This window comes from Triticum dicoccoides, chromosome 6B (genome assembly GCF_002162155.2).
Source record: "Triticum dicoccoides isolate Atlit2015 ecotype Zavitan chromosome 6B, WEW_v2.0, whole genome shotgun sequence".
In the NCBI taxonomy this organism is placed as follows: Eukaryota; Viridiplantae; Streptophyta; class Magnoliopsida; order Poales; family Poaceae; genus Triticum; species Triticum dicoccoides.
The window spans coordinates 555,568,553-555,594,913 of NC_041391.1; the positions used below are offsets into that span (position 1 = coordinate 555,568,553).

The 26,361-nt window shown below is 43.9% G+C and overlaps 1 protein-coding gene across 5 annotated transcripts; it reads right to left on the reverse strand.

Annotated features, from left to right (window-relative positions):
* Nucleotides 1–14,045: 14,045 nt before the first annotated feature.
* On the reverse strand, nt 14,046–18,560 carry LOC119322867 (E3 ubiquitin-protein ligase makorin-like). 5 transcript variants are annotated; one of them, XR_005155912.1, is made up of 8 exons: nt 18,365–18,560; nt 17,119–17,206; nt 16,228–17,012; nt 15,972–16,026; nt 15,144–15,241; nt 14,865–14,898; nt 14,670–14,762; nt 14,046–14,577 (listed from the first exon to the last, which is right to left on the reverse strand). XR_005155912.1 is itself a non-coding variant. In XM_037596403.1 (7 exons), exons 1-6 carry the CDS (start codon nt 18,373–18,375, stop codon nt 14,865–14,867), a joined length of 1,086 nt encoding a protein of 361 aa, XP_037452300.1. In that variant the 5' UTR covers nt 18,376–18,560; the 3' UTR covers nt 14,046–14,762. The 5 variants fall into 5 exon arrangements, 2 of the variants coding, with proteins under 2 accessions (XP_037452300.1, XP_037452301.1); XR_005155911.1 differs by having other exon boundaries at nt 14,670–14,769; nt 15,972–16,041; XR_005155910.1 differs by having other exon boundaries at nt 14,219–14,577; nt 15,972–16,041.
* Nucleotides 18,561–26,361: the final 7,801 nt, after the last annotated feature.

A 26,361-nucleotide genomic window follows, 5' to 3' on the forward strand; every position in this document is an offset into this window, starting at 1 on the left:
ACGACTTTCCAGCTTCTAAAAGATTTTGGTTAAATAAGTTTGCTCCGTTGAGATGGAGGCCTAGAGACATGACCCAGCTTTGCTCACATCACATGGTCATGTGTGTTGTTGTGTGCAGGCAGGCCCATGGGGGTGTGCAGTCGGTGTCGGTGGCACAAGGCCCCAAATTTCCGAGCGTAGTCTAGATGCTACAGGCCCATTAAACTCGTTGTCCGCACGACATGATCAATCGGGGGCCCTTGAGTCTAGAAGCAGATGTGCACGGACGACCACTTGAGGACTCCTCTAGCGCCGCACGGTCGCAACGCATCTCATTGCAAGGAGTAGGGGACAAGGTCGTGAAGGGCGCCGTCATCGGTGTAGTAGTCTGTGATAATCAGCGTCATGAACGGAACGGGCACTGGCGTCTACTGACGGGCGGGGGCGTCAAAACGCACACCTAGTACTTTCCCATGAGGGAGATCGATGTGCCATGCGGGGCGCGCAGCTGATTCTGCGGGAGCTATTGAGTTTGTTAGCGACGCAGATGTCCACGAGGGCCACTTGCCTAGACGTGTTCTTCTCTTCGTCTAAACTGGTGCAATGCCATGCTCACTCATGATTAACTTTTCTTTCCAAACACTCATGATTACAACTTGCCAAGAATAGTTGACTAGTAAATCTAGTGCAAATCATAGACTAAGCCATCCCGTTTCTAGCAATTATGTTTCAATTTTATGGAATTGCTTGGTGAATCTTTCAAATGAAATTATGCACTCAGATTAGACCTCATTTTAGGGTTTGGCACAGGGCCCCTAATTTTGCCGGCCCGGCCCTGTGTGCGGGATAAGTCATAAGAATAATCTACATTTTGGTTTTGCGTGGGCTTTACAACTTGTTTCCATGAAGAACTTATTAAATTGGGCCGCATAGGTGAGTTGGAGGAGTATTTCCCACCGATGTTCCAGAGCCACGCTATGGTGCCCGGCCTCAACTGTCATAGGGTCACCGTGATGATAGACGCCAAGTAAATGAAGTAATGCACTTGCGCTAATCTGTTTAACTTTTCACCAGTTGAATCCAACTGTCCTTGTGCAACTCATTGAAGACCGATTTACTCTTATGTGTTAGAATATCGAAGAGTTGCAGGCAACAATATCAAAGAGGGATGCTTCTAGACCAGTTGTCATGCCAAAACAATGACATTTTACTGTCTCTAGTTATGATGGATGTGGATACTTTGAATAGGTTCCATTGCATTGCATGGGGGTTGAGATTCAACCACGGCTTGTTAGGTCAGTCCACTAAAGCCATGGCCATCTCAGCCCAAGAGCTCTCCCGAACCGGTGAAGTTCATCGATGCTAGGCCACCAATCACTTTTGGATGGCGCCCGATCTTCTAGTTCGCAAGCGACTAGGCATCCCTGACGATCTCGCGGTCATCTCCATTCAAGATGAAGTGATGCACGATTTTGTCAATTTTGACGCTTGTACTGTTAGGCATGGGGATGACCAACATATGATATGTACAAGACAAAGCGATGACCGATTTATCTCTTCATTTAAACCACTTTAAATGAAAACCATGGTTATAATGAAGTTTATTGCGTAGGTAAAGTAACTCCACTAGAGGTGAACTATCTTATGATTGCACCAGCTGGACATGGTGCAAAAAGGTAAATAAAGAATTGATGAAAGGCTTTGCTATAATGATAAGCTAAATTAGGCATGGAGAGTCAAGTAACCACAAATGTGAAGGACCCTTAGAGGCACTTACCACGAAGCATCCACAACCAAGTGGCGTTGAAAGGGTTCTGAATCTTTTTTAGGGTAACAAAGGGCTCTGGATCTAACAGAACTTAACTCAACACTGGTAATGTGCGTCACATCTCCATCAAGAGAGTTCAATCAGATAATTACCCCTACAACGAGAAATGATTAGACACTATCAAGACCAAATAGAAGCACTCAAACTACTTCCATTGGATGAGCATAAAACCCATTTTTGCATCGCCACCTAAGAAAATATTCGTAAAAAATGTGAGGAGTGTGCACTCCCATGAGCAAACACAACTACACAAGGTCCATCATGCCCCCTGAACAAGTGCACACAGTAGCCAAGTTCATTGAGGAGAACATATGACATCTTAGAGAAGAACGCCATACCATTCTCTGAAAAGCCGTAGCTTTATAGTTTACAATAGTCATCATCTCACTAAATCAGACAAAGTAGATACATCATGAAATGAAAAGCGGCATCAAATTGTTCAAATAGATATATCAATTACAGAAAAAGCTCTCTATTGGAAAAGAAAGTTCATACCATTAACGTCACACCACGTCACAAACACACACCATAAACCAATACACATGCATGAGTGATGACCCGTCCCGCCAAGGCAATGACGCAAAACCAAGAAACATACCACCCGATGATGTCTACTACACAACCTTCTTCTTGTAGACGTTGTTGGGCCTGCAAGTGCACAGGTTTGTAGGACAGTAGCAAATTTCCCTCAAGTGGATGACCTAAGGTTTTATCAATCCGTAGGAGGCGTAGGATGAAGATGGTCTCTCTCAAACAACCCTGCAACCAAATAACAAAGAGTCTCTTGTGTCCCCAACACACCCAATACAATGGTAAATTGTATAGGTGCACTAGTTCGGCGAAGAGATGAAGATACAAGTGCAAAATAGATGGTAGATATAGGTTTTTGTAATCTGAAATAATAAAAACAGCAAGGTAACAAGTGGTAAAAGTGAGCATAAACGGTATTGCAATGGTAGGAAACAAGGCCTAGGGTTCATACTTTCACTAGTGCAACTTCTCTCAACAATAATAACATAGATAGATCATATAACAAGCCCTCAACATGCAACAAAGAGTCACTCCAAAGCCACTAATAGCGGAGAACAAACGTAGAGATTATGGTAGGGTACGAAACCACCTCAAAGTTATTCTTTCGGATCGATCTATAAACGAGTTACTAGAATAACACCTTAAGACACAAATCAACCAAAACCCTAATGTCACCTACATACTCCATTGTCACCTCAAGTATCCGTGGCCATGATTATACGATATGCATCACACAATCTCAGATTCATCCAACTAACACAAAGTACTTCAAAGAGTGCCCCAAAATTTCTACCGGAGAGTCAAGAATGTGTGCCAACCCCTATGCATAGGTTCATGGTGGAACCCGCAAGTTGGTCACCAAAACATACATCAAGTGGCACATGATATCCCATTGTCACCACAGATAATCACGGCAAGACATACATCAAGTGTTCTCATAAAGACTCAATCCGATAAGATAACTTCAAAGGGGAAACTCAATTCATCACAAGAGAGTAGAGGGGGAGAAACATCATAAGATCCAACTACAATAGCAAAGCTCGGGATACATCAAGATCGTGCCATAGAGGGAACATGAGAGAGAACACGAGAGAGATAGATCAAACACGTAGCTATTGGTACATACCCTCAACTCCGAGGGTGAACTACTCCCTCCTCGTCATGGATAATGCCGGGATGATGAAGATGGCCTCCGGTGATGGGATCCTCCTCCGGCAGGGTGCCGGAACAGGGTCCTGATTGGTTTTTGGTGGCTACAGAGGCTTGCGGCGGCGGAACTCCCGATCTATCTTCTGTTCTGGAAGTTTTACGATACGTAGGTATATATGGGTGCAGGGAGAACGTCGGTGGAGCTATGGGGGCCCCACGAGGCAGGGGGCGCGCCCAGGGGGGTGCCCCCCACCCTCGTGAGCACCTCCCGTATCTTCTGACATGGGGTCCAAGTCCATCTGGTGGGTTTCCTTCCAAAAATAACTTCTCCAGTTGATTTCGTTCCGTTTTGACTTCATCTGATATTCTTTTTCCTCGAAACACTGAAATAGGCATAAAACAACAAATCTGGGTTGAGCCTCCGGTTAATAGGTTAGTCCCAAAAATAATCTAAAAGTGGATAATGAAGCCCAATATTGCCTAAAACAGTAGATAAAGTAGCATGGAGCAATCAAAAATTTAGATACGTTGGAGACGTATCAAGCATCCCCAAGCTTAATTCCTGCTCGTCCTCGAGTAGGTAAATGATAAAAAAGAATTTTTGATGCGGAGTGATACTTTGGCATAATTTCAATGTAAATCTTCTTAATTGTGATATGAATATTCAGATCCGAAAGATTCAAGACAAAAGTTCATATTGACACAATAATAATAATAATTCAAGCATACTAATCAAAGCAATCATGTCTTCTCAAAATAACATGGCAAAAGAAAGTTCATCCCTACAAAATCATATAGTTAGGCTATGCTTCATTTTCGTCACACAAAGATGTTCCCAACTTCTATACCCCCGATGACAAGCCAAGCAATTGTTTCATACTCAAATAATCTCAAACCTTTCAACCTTCACGCAATACATGAGCGCGAGCCATGGATATAGCACTATGGGTGGAATAGAATATGATGATGAGAATTATGTGGAGAAGACAAAAAAGGAGAAAGTCTCACATTGACGAGGATAATCAACGGGCTATGGAGATGCCCATCAATTGATGTCAACATGAGGAGTAGGGATTGCCATGCAACGGATGCACTAGAGCTATAAATGCTCAACAAAAAAAATTAGTGGGTGTGCATCCAACTCGCTTGCTCATGAAGACCTAGGGCATTTGAGGAAGCCCATCATAGGAATATACAAGCCAAGTTCTATAATGAAAAATTCCTACTAGTATAAAAAGACTTATGAGACTCACTACATGAAGAACAAGGTGCTACTTTGAAGCACAATATATGAGACTCACTACATGAAGAACAAGGTGCTACTTTGAAGCACAAGTGTGGTAAAAGGATAGTAACATTGCCCCTTCTCTCTTTTTCTCTCATTTTTTTTGGTCTTCTCCTCTTTTTTCTTGGCCTTTCTCTTTTTTTCGTCCGGAGTCTCATCCCGACTTGTGGGGGAATCATAGTCTCCATCATCCTTTCCTCACTGGGGCAATGCTCTAATAATGATGATCATCACACTTTTATTTACTTACAACTCAATATTACAACTCGAAATCTAGAACAAAGATATGACTCTATATGAATGCCTCCGGCGGTGTCCCGGGATGGTGCAATGAATCAAGAGTGACATGTATGAAAAATAATGCATGGTGGCTTTGCCACAAATACGATGTCAACTACATGATCATGCAATGGCAATATGACAAAAGTAATGTATGTCATGATGATGATGGAAGTTGCATGGCAATATATTTCGGAATGGCTATGGAAATGCCATGATAGGTAGGTATGGTGGCTGTTTTGAGGAAGATATAAGGAGGTTTATGTGTGATAGAGTGTATCGTATCACGGGGTTTGGATGCACCGGCGAAGTTTGCACCAACTCTCAAGGTGATAAAGGGCAATGCACGGTACCGAAGAGGCTAGCAATGGCGGAAAGGTGAGAGTGCGTATAATCTATGGACTCAACATTAGTCAAAAGAACTCATATACTTATTGCAAAAATTTAGAAGCCATCAAAAATCAAGTACTATGCGCATGCTCCTAGGGGGATAGATTGGTAGGAAAAGACCATCGCTTGTCCCCGACCGCCACTCATAAGGATGCACAAGCCAGGTACACTTCATGTTTCAAATTTGTTACACAACTTTAACCATATGTGCATGCTACGGGAACTTACAAACTTTAACACAAGCATTTTTCAAATTCACAATCACCCAACTAGCACGACTTTGAATCACCTCAATATCTCAAAACAATTATCAAGCATCAAACTTATCTTAGTATTCAATTCATTTAAAAGAAAGTTTCACATATCTTGAACACTAAGTATATTAACATTAAGCAAACTACCATGCTATTAATGACTATCAAAATAATATAAGTGAAGCATGAGAGATCAATAGTTTCTTTAAAACAAATCCACCACCGTGCTCTAAAAGATATAAGTGAAGCACTAGAGCAAAAATTATCATGCTCAAAAGATATAAGTGAAGCACTATGAGCAAAACTATCAAGCTCAAAAGATATAAGTGAAGCATATAGAGTATTCTAGCAAATTCCAATTTGTGTGTGGCTCTCTCTCAATAAGGAATTTCAGATCTTGGTATTGTATTCAAGCAGCAAGCAAAACGAAATAAAATGACAATGCAAGGATAGCACAACTCATGTGAAGAAGCAAAAACTTAGGCTCAACCGATACTAACCAATAGTTGTTGAAGAAGAAAGGTGGGATGCCTACCGGGGCATCCCCAAGCTTAGATGCTTGAGAATTCTTGAAATATTATCTTGGGGTGCCTTGGGCATCCCCAAGCTTAAACTTTTGTGTCTCCTTAATTCCTCTCATATCATGATTTCTCTTTTTACCAAAAGCTTCATTCACAACAAACTCAACAAAAACTCGTGAGATAGGTTAGTATAAACCAATGCAAAACCTTATCATTTTCTACTGTAACAAATCACTAAAATAATTATTCAATATTGCATACTAAATGCCTCTGCATATTTAATACTCCTATCATCAAATAGAATCATTAAACAAGCAAACATATGCAAACAATGCAACCATAACAGCAATCTGCCAAAACAGTACAGTCTGTAAAGAATGCAAGAGTATCAATACTTCCCTGACTCCAAAAATTATGAACTAAAATTCCCACTGTAATAAATTTATCGGAGCTCAAAATTCGAAAAGATTCAACATTAGACCATTCTCTGACTTTTCTAGGCAATTTTTGCAACAGCGGTAAACTTTCTGTTTTCAAACAGTAACATGCATACTAGCAAAATAAGCATGGCAAAGGCTATCCTTGATTTTTTTTATTGAAACTAAAGAGGCAAAACACAATTCTAACTAACAGAAAACAAACACTAACAAAAGAAAATGACGCTCCAAGCAAAACACATATCATGTGGCGAATAAAAATATAGCTCCAAGTAAAGTTACCGATGAACAAAGACGAAAGAGGGGATGCCTTCCGGGGCATCCCCAAGCTTAGGCTCTTGGTTGTCCTTGAATATTACCTTGGGGTGCCTTGAGAATCCACAATCTTAGGCTCTTGCCACTCCTTATTCCATAGTCCATCGAATTTTTTACCCAAAACTTGAAAACTTCGACCACACAAAACTCAAAACAAAACTCGTAAGCTCCGTTAGTATAAGAAAATAAAACCACCACTTAGGGAATGTAATGAACTCATTCTAAATTCATATTGGTGTAATATCTACTGTACTTCAACTTATCTATGGTTCATACCCTCCGATACTACTCATAGATTCATCAAAATAAGCAAACAATACATAGAAAACAGAATCTGTCAAAAAACAGAACAGTTTGTAGTAATCTGTATCAAACGTATACTTCTGGAACCCTAAAAATTATGCAATAAATTTCTGGACCTGAGAAATTTGTATATTAATCATCTGCAAAAAGAATCAACCTAAAAGCACTCTCCAGTAAAAAATGGCAGCTAATCTCGTGAGCGCTAAAGTTTCTGTTTTTCACAGCAAGATCACATAAACTTCACCCAAGTCTTCCCAAAGGTTCTACTTGGCACTTTATTGAAACAAAAGCTATAAAACATGATTACTAAAGTAGCATAATCATGTAGATACACAAAAATAGTAAGGATAAATATTGGGTTGTCTCCCAACAAGCGCTTTTCTTTAATGCCTTTTAGCTAGGCATGATGATGACAATGATGCTCACATAAAAGATAAGAATTGAAACATAACAGGAGCATCATGAAGCATATGACTAGCACATTTAAGTCTAACCCACTTCCTATGCATAGGGATTTTGTGGGCAAACAACTTATGGGAACAATAATCAACTAGCATAGAATGGCACAACAAGCATAGCTTCAAGAATTTAAGCACATAGAGAGAAAACTTGATATTATTGCAATTCCTACAAGCATATGTTCCTCTCTCATAATAATTTTCAGTAGCATCATGAATGAATTCAACAATATAACTAGCACCTAAAGCATTCTTTTCATGATCTACAAGCATAAAAAATTTACTACTCTCCACATAAGCAAATTTCTTCTCATTCAGAATAGTAATGGAAGCAAACTCAACAAAATAACTATCATGTGATTGAAAATTAAGATCAAGATGACACGTTTCATGGTTATCATTATTCTTTAAAGCATACGTGTCATCACAATAATCATCATAGATAGGAGGCATGCTTTCATCATAGTAAATTTGCTCATCAAAGCTTGGGGGACAAAAAATATCATCTTCATCAAACATAGCTTCCCCAAGCTTGTGGCTTTGCATATCATTAGCATCATGAATATTCAAGGAAATCATACTAACAACATTGCAATCATGCTCATCATTCACATATTTCATGCCAAGTATTCTATGCAATTCTTCTTATAGCACTTGAGCACAATTATCCTTTCCATCATACTCACGAAAGATATTAAAAAGGTGAAGCGTATGAGACAAACTCAACTCCATTTTTTTGGTAGTTTTCTTTTATAACCTAGACTAGTGCTTAAACAAGAAACAAAAAGATTCGATTGCAAGATCTAAAGATATACCTTCACTTACCTAGCCTCCCCGGCAACGGCGCCAGAAAAGAGCTTGATGTCTACTACACAACATTCTTCTTGTAGACGTTGTTGGGCCTGCAAGTGCACAAGTTTGTAGGACAGTAGAAAATTTACCTCAAGTGGATGACCTAAGGTTTATCAATCCGTAGAAGGCGTAGGATGAAGATGGTCTCTCTCAAACAACCCTGCAACCAAATAACAAAGAGTCTCTTGTGTCCCCAACACACCCAATACAATGGTAAATTGTATAGGTGCACTAGTTCGGCGAAGAGATGAAGATACAAGTGCAAAATAGATGGTAGATATAGGTTTTTGTAATCAGAAATAATAAAAACAGCAAGGTAACAAGTGGTAAAAGTGAGCGTAAACGGTATTGCAATGGTAGGAAACAAGGCCTAGGGTTCATACTTTCACTAGTGCAACTTCTCTCAACAATAATAACATAGATAGATCATATAACAAGCCCTCAACATGCAACAAAGAGTCACTCCAAAGCCACTAATAGTGGAGAACAAACGTAGAGATTATGATAGGGTACGAAACCACCTCAAAGTTATTCTTTCGGATCGATCTATAAAAGAGTTCGTACTAGAATAACACCTTAAGACACAAATCAACCAAAACCCTAATGTCACCTAGATACTCCATTGTCACCTCAAGTATCCGTGGGCATGATTATACGATATGCATCACACAATCTCAGATTCATCCAACCAACACAAAGTACTTCAAAGAGTGCCCCAAAGTTTCTACCGGAGAGTCAAGAACGTGTGCCAACCCCTATGCATAGGTTCATGGGTGGAACCCGCAAGTTGGTCACCAAAACATACATCAAGTGGCACATGATATCCCATTGTCACCACAGATAATCACGGCAAGACATACATCAAGTGTTCTCATAAAGACTCAACCCGATAAGATAACTTCAAAGGGGAAACTCAATTCAGCACAAGAGAGTAGAGGGGGAGAAACATCATAAGATCCAACTACAATAGCAAAGCTCGGGATACATCAAGATCGTGCCATAGAGGGAACACGAGAGAGAACACGAGAGAGAGATCAAACACATAGCTACTGGTACATACCCTCAGCCCTGAGGGTGAACTACTCCTCCTCGTCATGGATAGCGCCGGGATGATGAAGATGGCCTCCGGTGATGGGATCCCCCTCCGGCAGGGTGCCGAAACAGGGTCCCGATTGGTTTATGGTGGCTACAGAGGCTTGCGGCGGCGGAACTCCCGATCTATCTTCTGTTCTGGAAGTTTTACGATACGTAGGTATATATGGGTGCAGGGAGAACGTTGGTGGAGCTACGGGGGCCCCACGAGGCAGGGGGCGCCCCCCACCCTCGTGAGCACCTCCCGTATCTTCTGACGTGGGTCCAAGTCCATCTGGTGGGTTTCCTTCCAAAAATAACTTCTCCAGTTGATTTCTTTCCGTTTTGACTTCGTCTGATATTCCTTTTCCTCAAAACACTGAAATAGGCATAAAACAGCAAATCTGGGTTGGGCCTCCGGTTAATAGGTTAGTCCCAAAAATAATATAAAAGTGGATAATAAAGCTCAATATTGCCTAAAACAGTAGATAAATTAGCATGGAGCAATCAAAAATTATAGATACGTTGAAGACGTATCACCCGACACACCGGACGTTTATGCATCGTTCACATTTATCCGCCGCAAACTGAGATGTACTGATATGTCTTTTCTTTAACATAATATACATACACATACACTCAGACTCATAAGCACACACATGCATATCTTGCCCTTATGAGCATCTCAAATGTACCAAGTCAACACATCATCTTGAGATTGACGAATTTGTCACAGAGTTCTTCATAATCGACGGAAACATTTCCTCCTTTTGAAGGCACATCACCGGAAGGGCTGAAAATCCAAAGAAATATGACCACCGGTGTCAAGTATAGAACTTGAATCCTGGTGGGTTGGTTCCATCACAAGGAACCTAACTATCTGAACTACGCTCAGTGTATGAAGATGTTCTATTTTTTTTAACACAACATAGACGCAGTCGCTCATACATATGCACATACACTCATCACTATAAATGCATGTGCATACACACCCTACCCCTATGAGCACCTGCAAGAGACTGAACCAACACCTCATCTTGAGATTCCTAGTCGACGAAACGTTTCCTCCCACAGAACTCACACCAACGAAAGACCTGAAATAAATCCAAAAAAAGCGAGCACCAATATCAAGTCTGGGACTTGAACTCTCGTGAGCATGCGATAACACTGCCATTTTAACCATCCAACCACAGATTGATCCACAGATATACTACTCCCTCTGTTCACTTTTACTTTTATAAGACGTCTTACACAGCTGAAATTAAATTGTTTTGGGCGTTGCCTTAATAAATGTCTAAACGGTCTTAGAAAAGTGAACTGAGGGAGTAATATGTTATGCTGCAATAATCGTGTTGCGTTGCTGTAATAATCGTCACGCGGACGTGCCGGCCCACATCTCCGCCCCTAGCCAGTCTCAAAATCTTCTTTGTCCACCACCTCTGTTTAGCCCCTTGCCATTGCTGTGTCGGCGTCCACCGCCCACGCCGCCTGTGCTGGCCGTGATGTCGCACGACGGCCGGCCACCCGCAGCTCCATGCCGCACTCAGCGATCATCCGCGGGGCACGGCCACCGCAAAATTACGTGACACAGAGCTCTGCTTTGCCCAGGGAAATAAAGCGAATGCAGAACATACACGGACCGATCACTGAATCACAAAAAGTATTCGGCGCCAGAACTGGTCGACTAGTCCCTCGAAAAAATGGAAATGTGGCAGCTGCCATGTCGACGAATTCCTCCCTTCAGCTGAGCACTCTCTTTCACCGCATCGTGTCCGTGCAATCAATCGATGGATAGCTGGATACCGCATACATAGGGCGGCGCCGATCGATCTGGCCCGTTCATACGGCTCGGATCCTTGCGGCTCCCACCTAGATTCATCGAACAGTTCCGGCCTTGCGTGCGACGCGAGACGGCCAGAGCACAACAATCAGAAGAAATATCATCGCATATATTCTGCAGATCAACAACGTGAAGCGGATCACTACAAAGTCGTACTCTTTGGGCGACGAGGACACAATTATTCTGCCAGCGAACCGAGCGGCGGGCCGGCGGATGAGCTGCCGTTGGGACTAACCGTAGAACAAAACGAACGGGACGCCTCTCGGGCCTGCTGGTCTGGTCGGGCTTTAGGTGCACCTAGAAGATTCTTCCAGGGCGATGGCGATGGGTACCTCCCCTGGCCCTGGCTCTTCCAACTGAAGGTTCCTCGAATTGAATACAGGTGACGGGCGTGCTTCAGGGTACACGCTTTGTCGGCCGGCCCTCCTCGGTCTCCGTCGGAAAAGATGGAAAATACGTTTTCTTCAAGAGAAACAGAGGAAAAATACGTGAGCACGACCGCGCCATCTTCCAGACTTCCACCATGACAAACAAGTGTACGTGCCCACCTTGCTTGGAACCATTTGCAAACTGCATGCGACATACAAGTTGGCGGGAAAGTTCGTGGCGTGCGTGCCATCTTCCACCAGGACAAGCGTATGCGCCGACCTCGCGTGGAAGAACACCGCAAGTTGGCGGATCGGTCCGTCGGCAAGTTCGTCCCGGCCTTGGTCCGGTCGTCCTCCATGCGTTCGGTATAGTACATGGAGCGGATGTCACTTACGCCAAGGCTTCTGAGCGTTCAACACGACGCATGTGGTCGTGGCACGTTTCGTAGCGGGGCCGGTACATCTGCATGACCGCACATCGTGCCCCATAGCGATCGCGACGATCCAACGTAGGCGTAACGTATCGCAGAAAGTCTCACCATACCGAGTGGTCACCGCAATTATTTTGACAAGAAAAATAACAGTTCAACCGCCATCGATGATAATCATGTGAATTACGGCGACCTGCCATGCGAGAGAGGCAACCTAGCGTACGCAGCTACGCCTCACCACGCACGCACGCCGACCGACCGGTACGATGTCGGCCTTGGCTTAGCTGGTCCGGGAGGCGTGCAGGAAACGCGCGCGCTGCGGTTGGTTGCGGCGCCAGCGTCACGCCGGTTGGGCCGTGGGCGTCAGCCCCGAGGGAATCGCGTGCGCGCGCCGAGACTTCGGCTTCGGCCGGCCCGCCTCGCCCTCGCGCCACCTCCGCCATCGGCGCCCCCAACGTGTCGCGCGGCGATACCCACGAGCCGCGCGCGCCGGGACCGCGGCCTCCCAACCCATACCGCCGCGCCCGCGCCTCCATATATACCCCTCCCGGTGCCTCCCCCACTCTCACCACCGCTAAGCGATAAGCAGCCTGCACTCCCCACCTCTCTGATTGACAGACCACCTTAGCTCAGCAGCTAAGCCAGCCTCGCATCTCTCTCTGCAATGGCATCTCGCGCTGCCGTGGTGGTCGTGGCCGTGACCGCGCTGCTGTTCGCGGCGGCGTCCGCGCAGGAGATGGACGCGAGCATGCCGCCGGCGCCGGCCCCGGTCACGGGCGCGGCCGCTGGGGCCGCCGCGTCGGCGCTGGCCGTCGCCTGCTCCGCCGTGCTGTCCCTGCTCGTCGCGGGCGGGCTCGCGCAGTAGGCGGTGAGCTGCTGCTGCTGGTTGTGTTCGTCGCCGCTCGTCCGGCCTCCGGCGACGGCGATGCTCACTTCTCGAGTTTAGGGGGAGCAGTAGTACCGAGTAGTGATGGGTTGTGTTGTGTTCGTCTTGAGTGGAGCGTGACTTTCTCCGTTGCTTATTCTTTTGTATCATACATTGCTGCGTGTATTATTTCCGTCTCGTGTGTCGTCGGTTCTTCTATGACTATGAATAAATATTGGATGGTGGTTCTATCTCTACATCTACGGTGCCGAATCGTTCTCTGGTGTGCTGTTCTGTTCATCTTTTCTTCAATGTTTGCATTCGAGTTCTTATTTTCTTTGCTCGACTAGCCCCCATCTGCCTATGTTCATAGGCAACTAACCTGAAGACAGCAACCTGTTACCCGTAGTAGTAGTACCATCTGGGACTAGGAGTTCCTAAACTTATTGGTCCGCTCGATGTTCTGCAGCTCGTTTATTTCCGCGCTTATAAATTTGTCTCCTGTCTCTGCTGCGAGAATCAAGCTGGGGCTGTCTAGCTGTTACCTGAATCAAGCACACATTCTTCCTCACGATCGACCGATTGCACACGTAGGAAGATACATGGTCCGGTTACAGCCTTGGCATGGAAGAAGGTAGGTAGGTGAGATACAGACGAAAGCAAGGCACGTGTGAGTTTTTTTTTTTTTGAGGGAACAAGGCACGTGTGAGTTACAAGACGCTTTCAGTGTTTTCCCTGTTAGATTTAGACAATTCTCATTGATTGATTACCTCCCAGTAATCTCGTCCACGAAAGGCAGCAATGGGGAAATGAACCGAGCTATCTACTTGATATTTCAAACAACTTACAGCCTTCTTAGGTCCAACAAGGCAAAGTTGCGCAATTCGTGTAAATATCTAATACTCAATCTGTAAAGAAATATAAGAGTGTTTAGATCACTATCTTATACTCTCCCTCTGTCCCATAATAACGCTCATATATTATGGGATACTCTCCCTCTGTCCCATAATAACGCTCATATATTATGGGACGGAGTGAGTATTTCTTTGCGGAGAGAGTACATGGACCTGCCCTGCGAGTACCACCGAGACCTTGCAGGTTTCAACTCGTGGGCCAAAGCATAAATTCACGTATAGAAGGATCTGCGTTGCACTGTTCTACCTGTATAGCCTGAACAAATTATTTACTCCATGGACGAGAAACGGACAGGATGTACCACTACGAGTATATACAGTGCCTTCCGTACACAGGCAAAGGTAACGGCGTGAAGTTCTGATGTTCGACAGGAGAACTCCTAGCCCAAAGACAACACAACGATCGTTCATGACAAGGAACCCGTGATGACCTGAGGCATGACATCTCCGCTGTCGTTAGGTTTACAGTTCTCCTTTTTGGAGATTTACGGCAGCAGACTGAAGTTTCTGCATTCAGCAGGAAGGAGTAAGAAGCACGAAAGTCTTGAGAAGACATGATCAAACGTCAGGAACCCTCTGCTTTTACAGCAGCCGACTACCTGTGGATTATATAAGTTAGCAGCAACCACCAGCCGGAGAGAAAGTTATGGTGGCTCCCTAAGTAAGTACTTCTCTTCTCAACTGCTTCCCTTCTGGATGTTTCGAATGTTCGGTGGAAAACAAAATTCAGAAATGCATGGTCAGAGAATCGCAGCCTCAAGTTTCTCTATAGAAGAGTGGAATTGATGTCTTACCTACAGATGTAACCGGCTGAGCAAGTACGCCAACCTGCATGTTGGAACAGAATTTTTCCATCAGATAGCAAGCAGAATTTTTCTTACTTTGAGACTTGGAGACTTTGTTACTGGATTATTTTTAATAATATGAGCTGTATGCATCTTTCTGATGCAGAGGCTGGGGTAAAACCCCTTTTCAAAAAAAAAAAAGATAGCAAGCAGAGGTTACACATCAGAATTTCCCATCAGAAAGCAAGCAGAGGTTATACAATGAGAAGACTAATATAGAGTACCAACCCGATATTTCTTGCATGCTCCATACTTCCATTGTCGGCATGAAAATGAAGCACTGCCACCGTTGCCGGCTCCTCCAAACGCCCATCGGTGTAGGCATGCTGGAGAACATACAGTACTGCACGGGTCAAACAGAAGAAGCGAAGGCGTAGGAAAACAGACAATTGACTATACATAGAAATAAAGGAGAAGAGAACCACTATATATGTTACTCCCTCCAATCCAAATTAATTGTCGCAGCCTCTATACAATGTATAGAGGACATTGTATAGAGGCTACGTCAATTAATTCGGATCGGAGAGGGTATTAGTATTTATTTTGTACAGTTCATTAAATGAGTCAAGTTACAATGGTTATATTCCAAGGCTATCTGACAGTCCCTATTTTACAAAGCATGGCTTTGATGAACACACCATTCAGCTTCTCTTCTCAACTTTCCACGTCACCTCAGCTAGCACTGATTGCAGAAAACTTAATTATTGCCGGTCCTATGTAGAGGCGCTAGTTCAAAGTTCAAACTACGACGAATTATTTGCACAACTTATCATCAGCAGTTATGAAGTTACTGCCATTAGTACTTTAGTTACGCTTCATTCAGAACTACTGCTACACATAAGTATGAGATGGAAACAACAGGCAAAATATCACTCTGGGGCACTAGTCAAGTTTCAGTTGATAATTCACGCATTATATAAGATGTACTCCCTCCGTCACATAATGTAAGACGTTTTTTGACTCTAGTGTAGCGTCAAAAAACGTCTTACATTATGAGACGGAGGGAGTATATGTGATGATAGATTTAAATCTGAAACAAGATCAGCATATGTATACCTTGTAGAAACATCGACCGCCAAAGGGGCAAGTGTCCCTTCCAAAGTCAAAGTACCTACAATCAATCGACCTACAATAACATATTTGTGGCTTAGACAAATGTAACATGAATCGACATCTACTCTGAAGAACATATAAATGAAATTTTCTCTGGGGTACTATTAACTTAACGATCATATAGTGAGATGCATGCAACCATTAGATCACATAAGGACAGGCCTCATGGTAAGACTAAATGAAGAATAAGGTATCTTACTTGAGCTTGGCCTTGTAACCGTCAATTATATCCTGTTTTTCCTCCTTCGAGGAGTACCATGTAGCACTAGGAATGACATAGTACGAGACTTTGCGGCATATTGGACAAGCCTTGACTGTAGAGTCGATATCCATAGAAGACGTAAGAGAGCTGCTGCGCCACTTCCTAATGCATGTGATACAGAAGGCATGGTCACATTCAGGTAGAAGCCCAAACCTCTTTTCCGCTGCTGTGGGCTTTGAAAGCACACGGTCCAAACATACACTACATTCTATCTCTTCACTTTTTTTCAAGGCCTCAAGACGTTTGTTGTTTCTTTTGCAGAGCTTGATATGAGCCCCACCTTCGCTGGGACGGTAGGGATGCAAGCACTGTTTTCCACAGGTTGTGCATAGATCCCCATGCATCTGAGGGCACTTCTTCCCATAGGGACAAGTTCCAGCTGCAGCAAAAGAGCATATGGGCAGATGAGCAAGTGGGTGGGGCGCTTGGTTTTGTGCAGTTAGTGCTGATGACATTGACAAGCTGTTCCCATCCTCTGGAATGCTATCTTCATCATCAAATCTCCAGGTAGATTGATGCACAGAGCATGCCGATAAACTTTTTTGTGTCTGGTTGCTCACATCTATTTCCCCCTCACAAAGAGGACACCAAGACCGATAAGAGTTGAATGGTGCGAGTGCTGCAGTAGTTGATGGTGGGGTGTATTCAGAAGAAACTTCAACATGTTCATATCTGCAACGACTGCCATAAGAGCACACACCGTTCTGGTAAAATGTGCAAACCTGCGTGAATAAGCATCACGATGATGAGCACTAGACTGTTATTGCAAGTCAGGCTATGAAGGTAAATTGACCAGAAGATTACTAAATATGTAAATTAATATGTTACATCATTTGGTTGATCATTCCAGTCATGGGAGAATTGACAGTAGTCTCCTTTAAAGCAAGCACCATTCACAAAGAACTTGCAAATGGACCTGATGGACATACAAAGCAACAAACAAACCTGTAAGTGATTCCACCTATATTAAAAGATTCTCATCAAAGTACAAAAAAAAAAAAAAAATCAGAAAGGGAGCTGGGAAAATGCTAGTTGAAAACTACACTTCCATACGCCGCCGCACAATGCTGATACGCAGTACTCCTCAGTCCTCAATAGACTCCTAAGCCAGATAAGAACATATCACTATGCCAGGAATCATGGTGATCAGTTGCTCGTGCATCATCATTCAGACAAACATAGTATCTCACGGTCTCATGTATTCAGGACTTGCTATTTGTGCAGAGCCTAGTATATTCTTTTCGCTACTACTCCCTCCGTTCCAAAATATAAGTCTTTGTAGAGATTTCACTATGAACCACATACGGATGTATATAGATGCATTTTAGACTATAGATTCACTCATTTTGCTCCGTATGTAGTCCATAGTGCAATCCCTACAAAGACTTATATTTAGGAACGGAGGGAGTACATAATTGCTGCCTTATCATTTTGATCTCACTTATTTATAAGGAATTCAGACATTAATTGCCAACACCATCATTCCCTTCTGTCAACCATCCCCTTCATAAGTCACCAGTAGGAGACTGTACGTGCCGTGACCACTGTCCTATTTCTACATAAGTCACCATCCCCTTCATTTTCGCCAACTAAATTGCAACCAGGTGCTAAATTGTAGGCGCGGTACCATTGCATTTGTACCAGCACCTGATCGGCAATAAAAACCTGGGCGGTTCGACAGAAGACCCAATCAACGCATAGTGATTCACAGTATACCACCAGCACAGCCACAACCATACTAGGTTAGCGATGACCCCTCGGAGTTCAAATCGGCCACATCGGTGGCCAGAGACTTACTGAAATCTGAAATTGCATGCTCTGTCACGCCAGCTCCAGCTCGATTACCTCAGATCACACACAGAAAAAAAAAACAGCAACCTCACTCAAATCATGGCCTCCTCCTGACTGCACTACGAAGGTAAAGCACAGTAAACTAAATCCAACCCAAAATCGCCACGCTCGTCATGGGCACCGATTCCACCTCCAAGCTCAACGACACCGCCCAAACCAGCTCGAATCATCGGCCGCGGGGCCCCGGAGCGAGCGAGCCAGGGAAGCGGAGAAAACGCGGTACCTGTTCGACATGGCCGCCTGGCGGGGTCAGACCCGGCGGAATCGAGCCGAGCCGAGCAACCGAGCCGTGCGGAGCCTGCCCGCCGGGGGGTTGTGGCGCCCGCCGTACGCCTAGGGTTTGCCCGCTGCCGCGCCGCGCTTCGCTCCCTTGCGTCCCCTTCGCGCTTCCGCAGCTCCGCTTTGCTTTGGGTGGTGGTGCCGCTGCGGCCCAGCGGGGGATGTTTTTTTCCCTATAAACGGGAGGGGGAGAGGGACGGGCGGGGCGGGTGGTGACGGTTCTGCCCTGGAGCTTGGCGGGGAAGGGGGCCGACGGTTGGGGCCAGGATGGTCAAAAACAAGGACGCGGGGAAGCGAGGAGGGCGTGGCGCTACGCTCCCGCCGGATTGCGTGGGCAACCGCTTTTTTCCGGAGGCAGCGGCGAACGTGACGTCGTGGGCTGCCCGCGATAAGGAAGCGTGATTATTATAGTGGGATGGAAGGAAACGCGCGCCGTTCTCTCTTTGGTGTTTTATAAAGGAAAAAAGACAAAGGTGAAAGATTTCCATTAATTAAGACGAAGAGGAGAGTTGCAAGTTAATTACTCCATTTGTTTCTAAATATAAATATTTTTAAAGATTTCAATAAGAGACTAAATACGGATTAAAATGAGTGAATCTACACTCTAAAATATGTCTATATACATCCGTATGTAATTTATATTGAAATCTCTAAGAAACTTATATTTACAAACGGTGGGAGTAATGGAAAATCGAGTGAAAACTGTCATAATCATTGAGCGGCGCGTATAATATAGCCCACACACATCATTGCGGAGAAAAGCCTCGTCGAGGTAGCATATTGGCATCATCTTCATCACTTTTCCCTAACCAAGCATCATCCCATCCCTTTCCTCCAAGCAAGTGACTCTGATTTCGCCGCAATCGATCATTGAACCAGTCGACACCAAAGAGGCCGTCGAAGCCAAATGAAGCTCCATGCCAAACACTCAACCACCCACGATTGGGACATCGGAATTCCCATTCTGATGGAGAATTGCGAAGAAGAACTATGCAAGATTGGCGCACATAAAATCATCGAATACACCACCTCTTGCATGTAATCGTCACCACCAAGGTCCCGCCGCTGCAACTTCAAATTTACCGCAACAAACAACCGGAGACAATCCCGTAGACACGTGAGAGAAGAGCTGACTACTGCAACCATTGTCGCGACCCCAACATCGCTCACCCCCACAGTCGCTGCCACATAATCCTCGACACCATCACCATCGTCTTCCATTGGTCGCTAATGCAAAAACCCGCAACATCCTCACTCATCCACTGATCCACCAACCAGCGACCACTCCAAGAGCGATGCCCCCAAAAGGAAGCATGACGCATAGCACCACCATCTTCTGATCCAAATGAGATATAAGGTTTTCCCCAAAGTGGTCCATGCAAAGGCGAGCACCACGCCTCAATGATGTATCCAAGAAGAAAGTGGTCCTCGGAGGCATTGACGCCGCCAGCCTCGACTAAGAGCCAAAGGCAAAGATTTCACCCGGTGCTTCCTCACTTTCCGCCCGTCCAAGCCATGGAACCAGTTGGGCAACCAAACTGCCCTCCAGCAACACCACGCAAGGTACGTCGCCCACGCTGAACAGCTACCAAGGCTCCTCCCCATCCACCAACAACGTCTTGTCCAAATATGCTTCCCTGGCACACTACCTCTAGATCCATGCGCGTGCGTAGTGACACCCTCCACGACCACTTGTCGAATCCCAAGCACCTTAGACCGTTGGACCACCATGCCACGCAACCATAGCCAACTCGCCATAGAATTCAAGTGGTTCCCCCACGATAAGAGCCTTAGAGGCACTCTAGGTCTATCTTAGGGGTGCGTGAGTGCAAGTTCACCGGGTGTCTATCTGGGGTGCCGGGGGTGTAGGTTCGCTGGAGAATTCGGGTGTTTCACCGCCTTCAGAGGGATGACTGGTGCGGGGCAAGCCCAATGGTGGGAGGAGGGCAAGGCAGTCATGGGAGCGCCGCCAGCCGGGGGCGGCAAAGGTAGATGGTTCAGCTCTGCGGGGACAATAGTAACTGCTGGAGGAAGAAGGAATAGGAGTTGTTGGAGTGTCATCTGATGGTGCTGACAGATCAACTATCCACGAACTGTTTTTCTAGCCCCTAGGATCAGCAAACATCTTTTTTTCGAGGGGTACGCGTACCTAAGCTTTATAGAAGAAGGAAATATTTACAAGAAGAGTTTTCAGGCTCGCGCCACACTCCGGTGGAAACCAACAATACCCCTACACCCACACTACCCGACTACTCACACAACTAATGTACACTCCGAGCTCCTGCCGCTAACCAAGGTCGCAACTCGTGCTAAATCCTTGTCGATAGCTCCCATTCATTGATTGTGTCTCTTCCTCCAAATACTCGCCCATTACGTTGCTTTCAAATACTCCAACAAATCAACATGACCAAAGAGTCAAACCCCTTTTGAACACCCTTTGGCATGCTCTTTCGGGATCTGGGCCACCAGTCTTGCAACCGCTCTGAGGTCAAAGGCACAAGCTCCAGGTCTATATTGGCCCACCTGAAGCATTGGACCCACACCTGCCTCGAGTAGACGCACTGTAGCATAATATGATCAACCGAATCCTCCTCCTGATCACACAGAAAGCAGACCGACGTGGCATCTTGCAACCCATGTCGAAATCGTTTGTCAGAAGTCCAAAGTCTGTGCTCCAGGGCCAGCCACATGAACAATCTACATGCCAGGGGGGCCCAACACTTCCGCAGCCCCTTAGCGCATCCAAGTTTAATAGCTCCCTCGTTCATGATCCGGTACGCCGAGGCTGCCGAGTACTGGCCCGCGGCATTCCACTTCCATATGGCATGATCACCCACGTTTGGATCCAAGTTCAGCTCGCTAAGGGTCTCCCATAGGTGAATAAACTGCATCAGCCCATCTGTGGAGAACTCCCCCTTGATATCGTTGATCCAATTGCCTAAGAAGAGCCCCTCCCTCACCGATCTTCTGTTCACCGTCTGGGTTCTAACCTTTGCTACGTCTTGAGTTTGCGTTGGTTTTTCTTGAAGAGGAAAGGGTGATGCAGCAATAGTAGCGTAAGTATTTCCCTCGGTTTTTGAGAACCAAGGTATCAATCCAGTAGGAGGCTCCTCAAAAGTCCCACGCACCTACACAAACAAACAAAGAACTCGCAACCAACGCAATAAAGGGGTTGTCAATCCCTTCACGACCACTTGCGAAAGTGAGATCTGATAGAGATAATATGATAAGATAAATATATTTTTGGTATTTTATAATATAGATAGGAAAAGTAAAGATGCAAATAAAAGTAGATTGAAAGCTTATATGATAAAAGATAGACCCGGGTGCCATAGGTTTCACTAGTGGCTTCTCTCAAGATAGCATAAGTATTACGATGGGTGAACAAATTACTGTCGAGCAATTGATAGAAAAGCGAATAATTATGAGATTATCTAGGCATGATCATGTATATAGGCATCACGTTCGTGACAAGTAGACCAACTCCTGCCTGCATCTACTACTATTACTCCACACATCGACCGCTATCCAGCATGCATCTAGAGTATTAAGTTCATAAAGAACAGAGTAACACATTAAGAAAGATGACATGATGTAGAGGGATAAACTCATGCAATATGATATAAACCCCATCTTTTTATCCTCGATGGCAACAATACAATACGTGCCTTGCTGCCCCTGCTGTCACTGGGAAAGGACACCGCAAGATTGAACCCAAAGCTAAGCACTTCTTCCATTGCAAGAAAGATCAATCTAGTAGGTCGAACCAAACTGATAATTCAAAGAGACTTGCAAAGATAACTCAATCACACATAAAAGAATTCAGAGGAGATTCAAATATTTCTCATAGATAAACTTTATCATAAACCCACAATTCATCGGATCTCGACAAACACACCGCAAAAAGAGTTACATCAAATAGATCTCCAAGAAGATCAAGGAGAACATGGTATTGAGATCCAAAGAGAGAGAAGAAGCCATCTAGCTAATAACTATGGACCCAAAGGTCTGTGGTAAACTACTCACAACTCATCGGAGGAGCTATGGTGTTGATGTAGAAGCCCTCTGTGGTCGATTCCCCCTCTGGCGGAGCACCGGTGAAGGCTCCAAGATGGGATCTTGCGGATACAAAAGGTTACGACGGTGGAAATAGGTTTTCATGGCTTGTTCTGATGTTCTCGGGGTACGTGGGTATATATAGGAGGAAGAAGTAGGTCGGTGGCCGCCCGAGGGGCCCACGAGATAGGGGGGTGCACCCTCCACCCTCGTGGTCGCCTCGACTACTTCTTGACTTGCACTCTAAGTCCTCTGGATCACGTTCGTTCCAAAAATCACGCTCTCGAAGGTTTCATTCCGTTTGGACTCCATTTGGTATTCCTTTTCTTCGAAATACTGAAATAGGCAAAAAAACAGCAATACGGGCTGGGCCTCCTGTTAGTAGGTTAGTCCCAAAAATGATATAAAAGTGTAAAATAAAACCCATAAACATCCAAAATGGGTAATATAATAGCATGGAACAATCAAAAATTATATATACGTTGGAGACGTATCAAGCATCCCCAAGCTTAATTCTTGCTCGTCCTCGAGTAGGTAAATGATAAAAACAGAATTTTTGATGTGGAATGCTACCTAGCATAATTCTCAATGTAATTTTCTTTATTGTGGCATGATTGTTCAGATCCAAATGATTCAAGATAAAAGCTTATAAAACAAAAAAATAATAATACTTCGAAGCATACTAACAAATAATCATGTCCTATCAAAATAGCATAGCCAAAGAAAGCTTATCCCTACAAAATCATATAGTTGGGCCATGCTTCATTTTCATTACACAAAATACTCCCATCATGCACAACCCCGGTTTCAGCCAAGCAATTGGTTCATACTTTTTAACGCGCTTCGGCTTTTTCAACTCTTACGCAATACATGAACGCAAGCCATGGACATAGCACTATGGTGGTGTATGGTGGTGGTTGTGAGGACAAAAAGGGAGAAGATAATCTCACATCAACTAGGCATACCAACGGGCTATGGAGATGCCCATCAGTAGATATCAATGTGAGTGAGTAGGGATTGCCATGCAACGGATGCACTAGAGCTATAAATATATGAAAGCTCAACAAAAGAAACTAAGTGGGTGTGCATCCAACTTGCTTGCTCACGAAGACCTAGGGCATTTTGAGGAAGCCCATCATTGGAATATACAAGTCAAGTTCTATAATGAAAAATTCCCACTAGTATATGGAAGTGACAACACAAGAGACTCTTTATCATGAAGATCACGGTGCTATTTTGAAGCACAAGTGTGGAAAAGAGATAGTAGCATTGTCCCTTCTCTCTTTTTCTCTCATTTTTTTATTTGGCCTTTCTATTTTTTGGCCTTTCTTTTTTATTTGGTGGGCTCTTTGGCCTCTCTTTTTTATTTTAAAGTCCAAAGTCTGATCCCGACTTGTGGGGGAATCATAGTCTTCATCATCCTTTTCTTACTTGAGACAATGCTCAAATAATGAAGATCATCACACTTTTATTAATTTACAACTCAACACTTAGAACAAAATATGACTCTATATGAATGCCTCCGGCGGTGTACCGGGATATGCAATGAATCAAGAGTGACATGTATGAAAATTATGAGGGTGGCCTTGCCACAAATACAATGTCAACTACATGATCATGCAAAGAGCAATATGACAATGATGAAGCGTGTCATAATAACGGAATGGTGAAAAGTTGCATGGCAATATATCTCAAAACGGCTATGGAAATGCCATAATAGGTAGGTATGGTGGCTGTTTTGAGGAAGGTAAATAATGGGTGTATGATACCCGCGAAAGTTGCGCGGCACAATAGAGGCTAGCAAAGTGGAAGGGTGAGTGTGCGTATATCCATGGACTCACATTAGTCATAAAGAACTCATATACTTATTGCAAAAGTCTACTTGCCCTCGAAGCAAAGTACTACTACGCATGCTCCTAGGGGAAGGGTTGGTAGGAGTTAACCATCGCGCGATCCCGACCTCCACTCATAAGGAAGACAATTAAAAGAGCACCTCATGCAACAAATTTGTCACACAACTTTTACCATACGTGCATGCTACGGGACTTGCCAACTTCAACACAAGTATTTCTCAATTTCATAATTACCCACTAGCATGACTCTAATATTACCACCTTTATATCTCAAAACAATTATCAAGCATCAAATTGATCCTAGTGTTTAATGCACTTTCTATGATAGTTTTTATTATACCCAACTTGGATGCTCATCATTCTAGGACCAAATTCATAACCATAATAAATACCATGCTGTTCTAAAAGACTCTCAAAATAATATAAGTGAAGCATGAGAGATCAACAATTTCTTCAAAATTAAGCCACCGCCGTGCTCTAAAAGATATAAGTGAAGTACTAGAGCAAAAACTATCTAGCTCAAAAGATATAAGTGAAGCACATAGCGTATTCTAATAAATTCTAATCAAGTGGGCTTCTCCCAAAAGGTGTGTACAGAAAGGATGATTGTGGTAAACTAAAAGGCAAATACTAATATAATACAAGACGCTCCAAGCAAAACACATATCATGTGGCGAATAAAAATATAGCTCCAAGTAAAGTTACTGATAAACGAACACGAAAGAGGGGATGCCTTTCGGGGGCATCCCCAAGCTTAGGCTTTTGGCTATTCTTTAATATCTTGGGGTTACATGGGCATCCCCAAGCTTAGACTCTTGCCACTCCTTATTCCATAGTCCATCAAATCTTTATCCAAAACTTGAAAACTTCACAACACAAAACTCAACAGGAAATCTCATAAGCTCCGTTAGTGAAAGAAAGAAAAACCACCACATAAGCTACTGTAATAAACTCATTATTTATTTATATTGGTGTTAAACCTACTGTATTTCAAGTTATCTATGGTTCATACCACTTAATACTAGCCATAGATGCATCAAAATAAGCAAACAACACACAAAAGGCAGAATCTATCAAAAACATAACAGTCTGTAGCAATCTGTAACTCTCGAATACTTCTGGAACTCTAAAAATCCTACCAAAATAGGAAGTCCTGAGAAATTTGTCTATTGATCTACAGAAAAAAAGAATTAACGCAAAATCATGTTTCTGTGAATTAACAAAACTATTTTCATGCGCACAAAGTTTCTGTTTTTCAGCAGAATCAAATTAACTATCACCATAGGTTATCCTATAGGTTCTACTTGGCACAAACACTAATTAAAACATAAAAACACATATAAACGGAAGTTAGATGCAAAATTTATTACTAAACATAAACAAAAACAAAAAACACAAATAAAATTGGGTTGCCTCCCAACTAGCGCTATCGTTTAACGCCCCTAGCTAGGCATAAAAGCGATGATAGATCTAAGTAGTGACATCTTTGACACTCAATTCATAAGTAGCTCGCATGATAGATTCATAAGGTAATTTAACTTTATTTCTTGGAAAGTGCTCCATGCATTTCCTTAATGGAAATTGGAATCTAATATTCCCTTCCTTCATATCAATAATCGCACCAATCATTCTAAGGAAAGGTTTACCAAGAATAATAGGACAAGAAAGATTACAATCTATATCAAGAACCATAAAATCTACGGGCACCAAATTTCTATTTGCAACAATGAGAACATTGTCGGCTCAATATCCGGCGTATCTCGTAGTAGGGGTCCTAAGCTAGGCATCTTGGAGCTATGGTAACATGGACACAAGATTTTACCCAGGTTCGGGCCCTCTTGATGGAGGTAAAACCCTACGTCCTGCTTTTGATTGTATTCGTGTGGGGTATAGTACAGAGTACATGTGTCTACCACGAGATTGTAGTCATGAATATGAGATTGTCTATTGACTAGCCTGACCTTGGTTTATATAAGACACCGAAGGCCTAGGGTTTAGGAGCGTCCTTGTCTTGGGCGCCAAGTCTTGTGGA

Coding starts and splice junctions, on each gene's coding strand:
- LOC119322867 (XM_037596403.1), bottom strand. Junction 17,013..17,118: donor GGAATGATCAACCAAATGAT/GTAACATATTAA, acceptor TTATTCACGCAG/GTTTGCACATTTTACCAGAA. Junction 15,242..15,971: donor GCGGTCGATGTTTCTACAAG/GTATACATATGC, acceptor TATGTTCTCCAG/CATGCCTACACCGATGGGCG.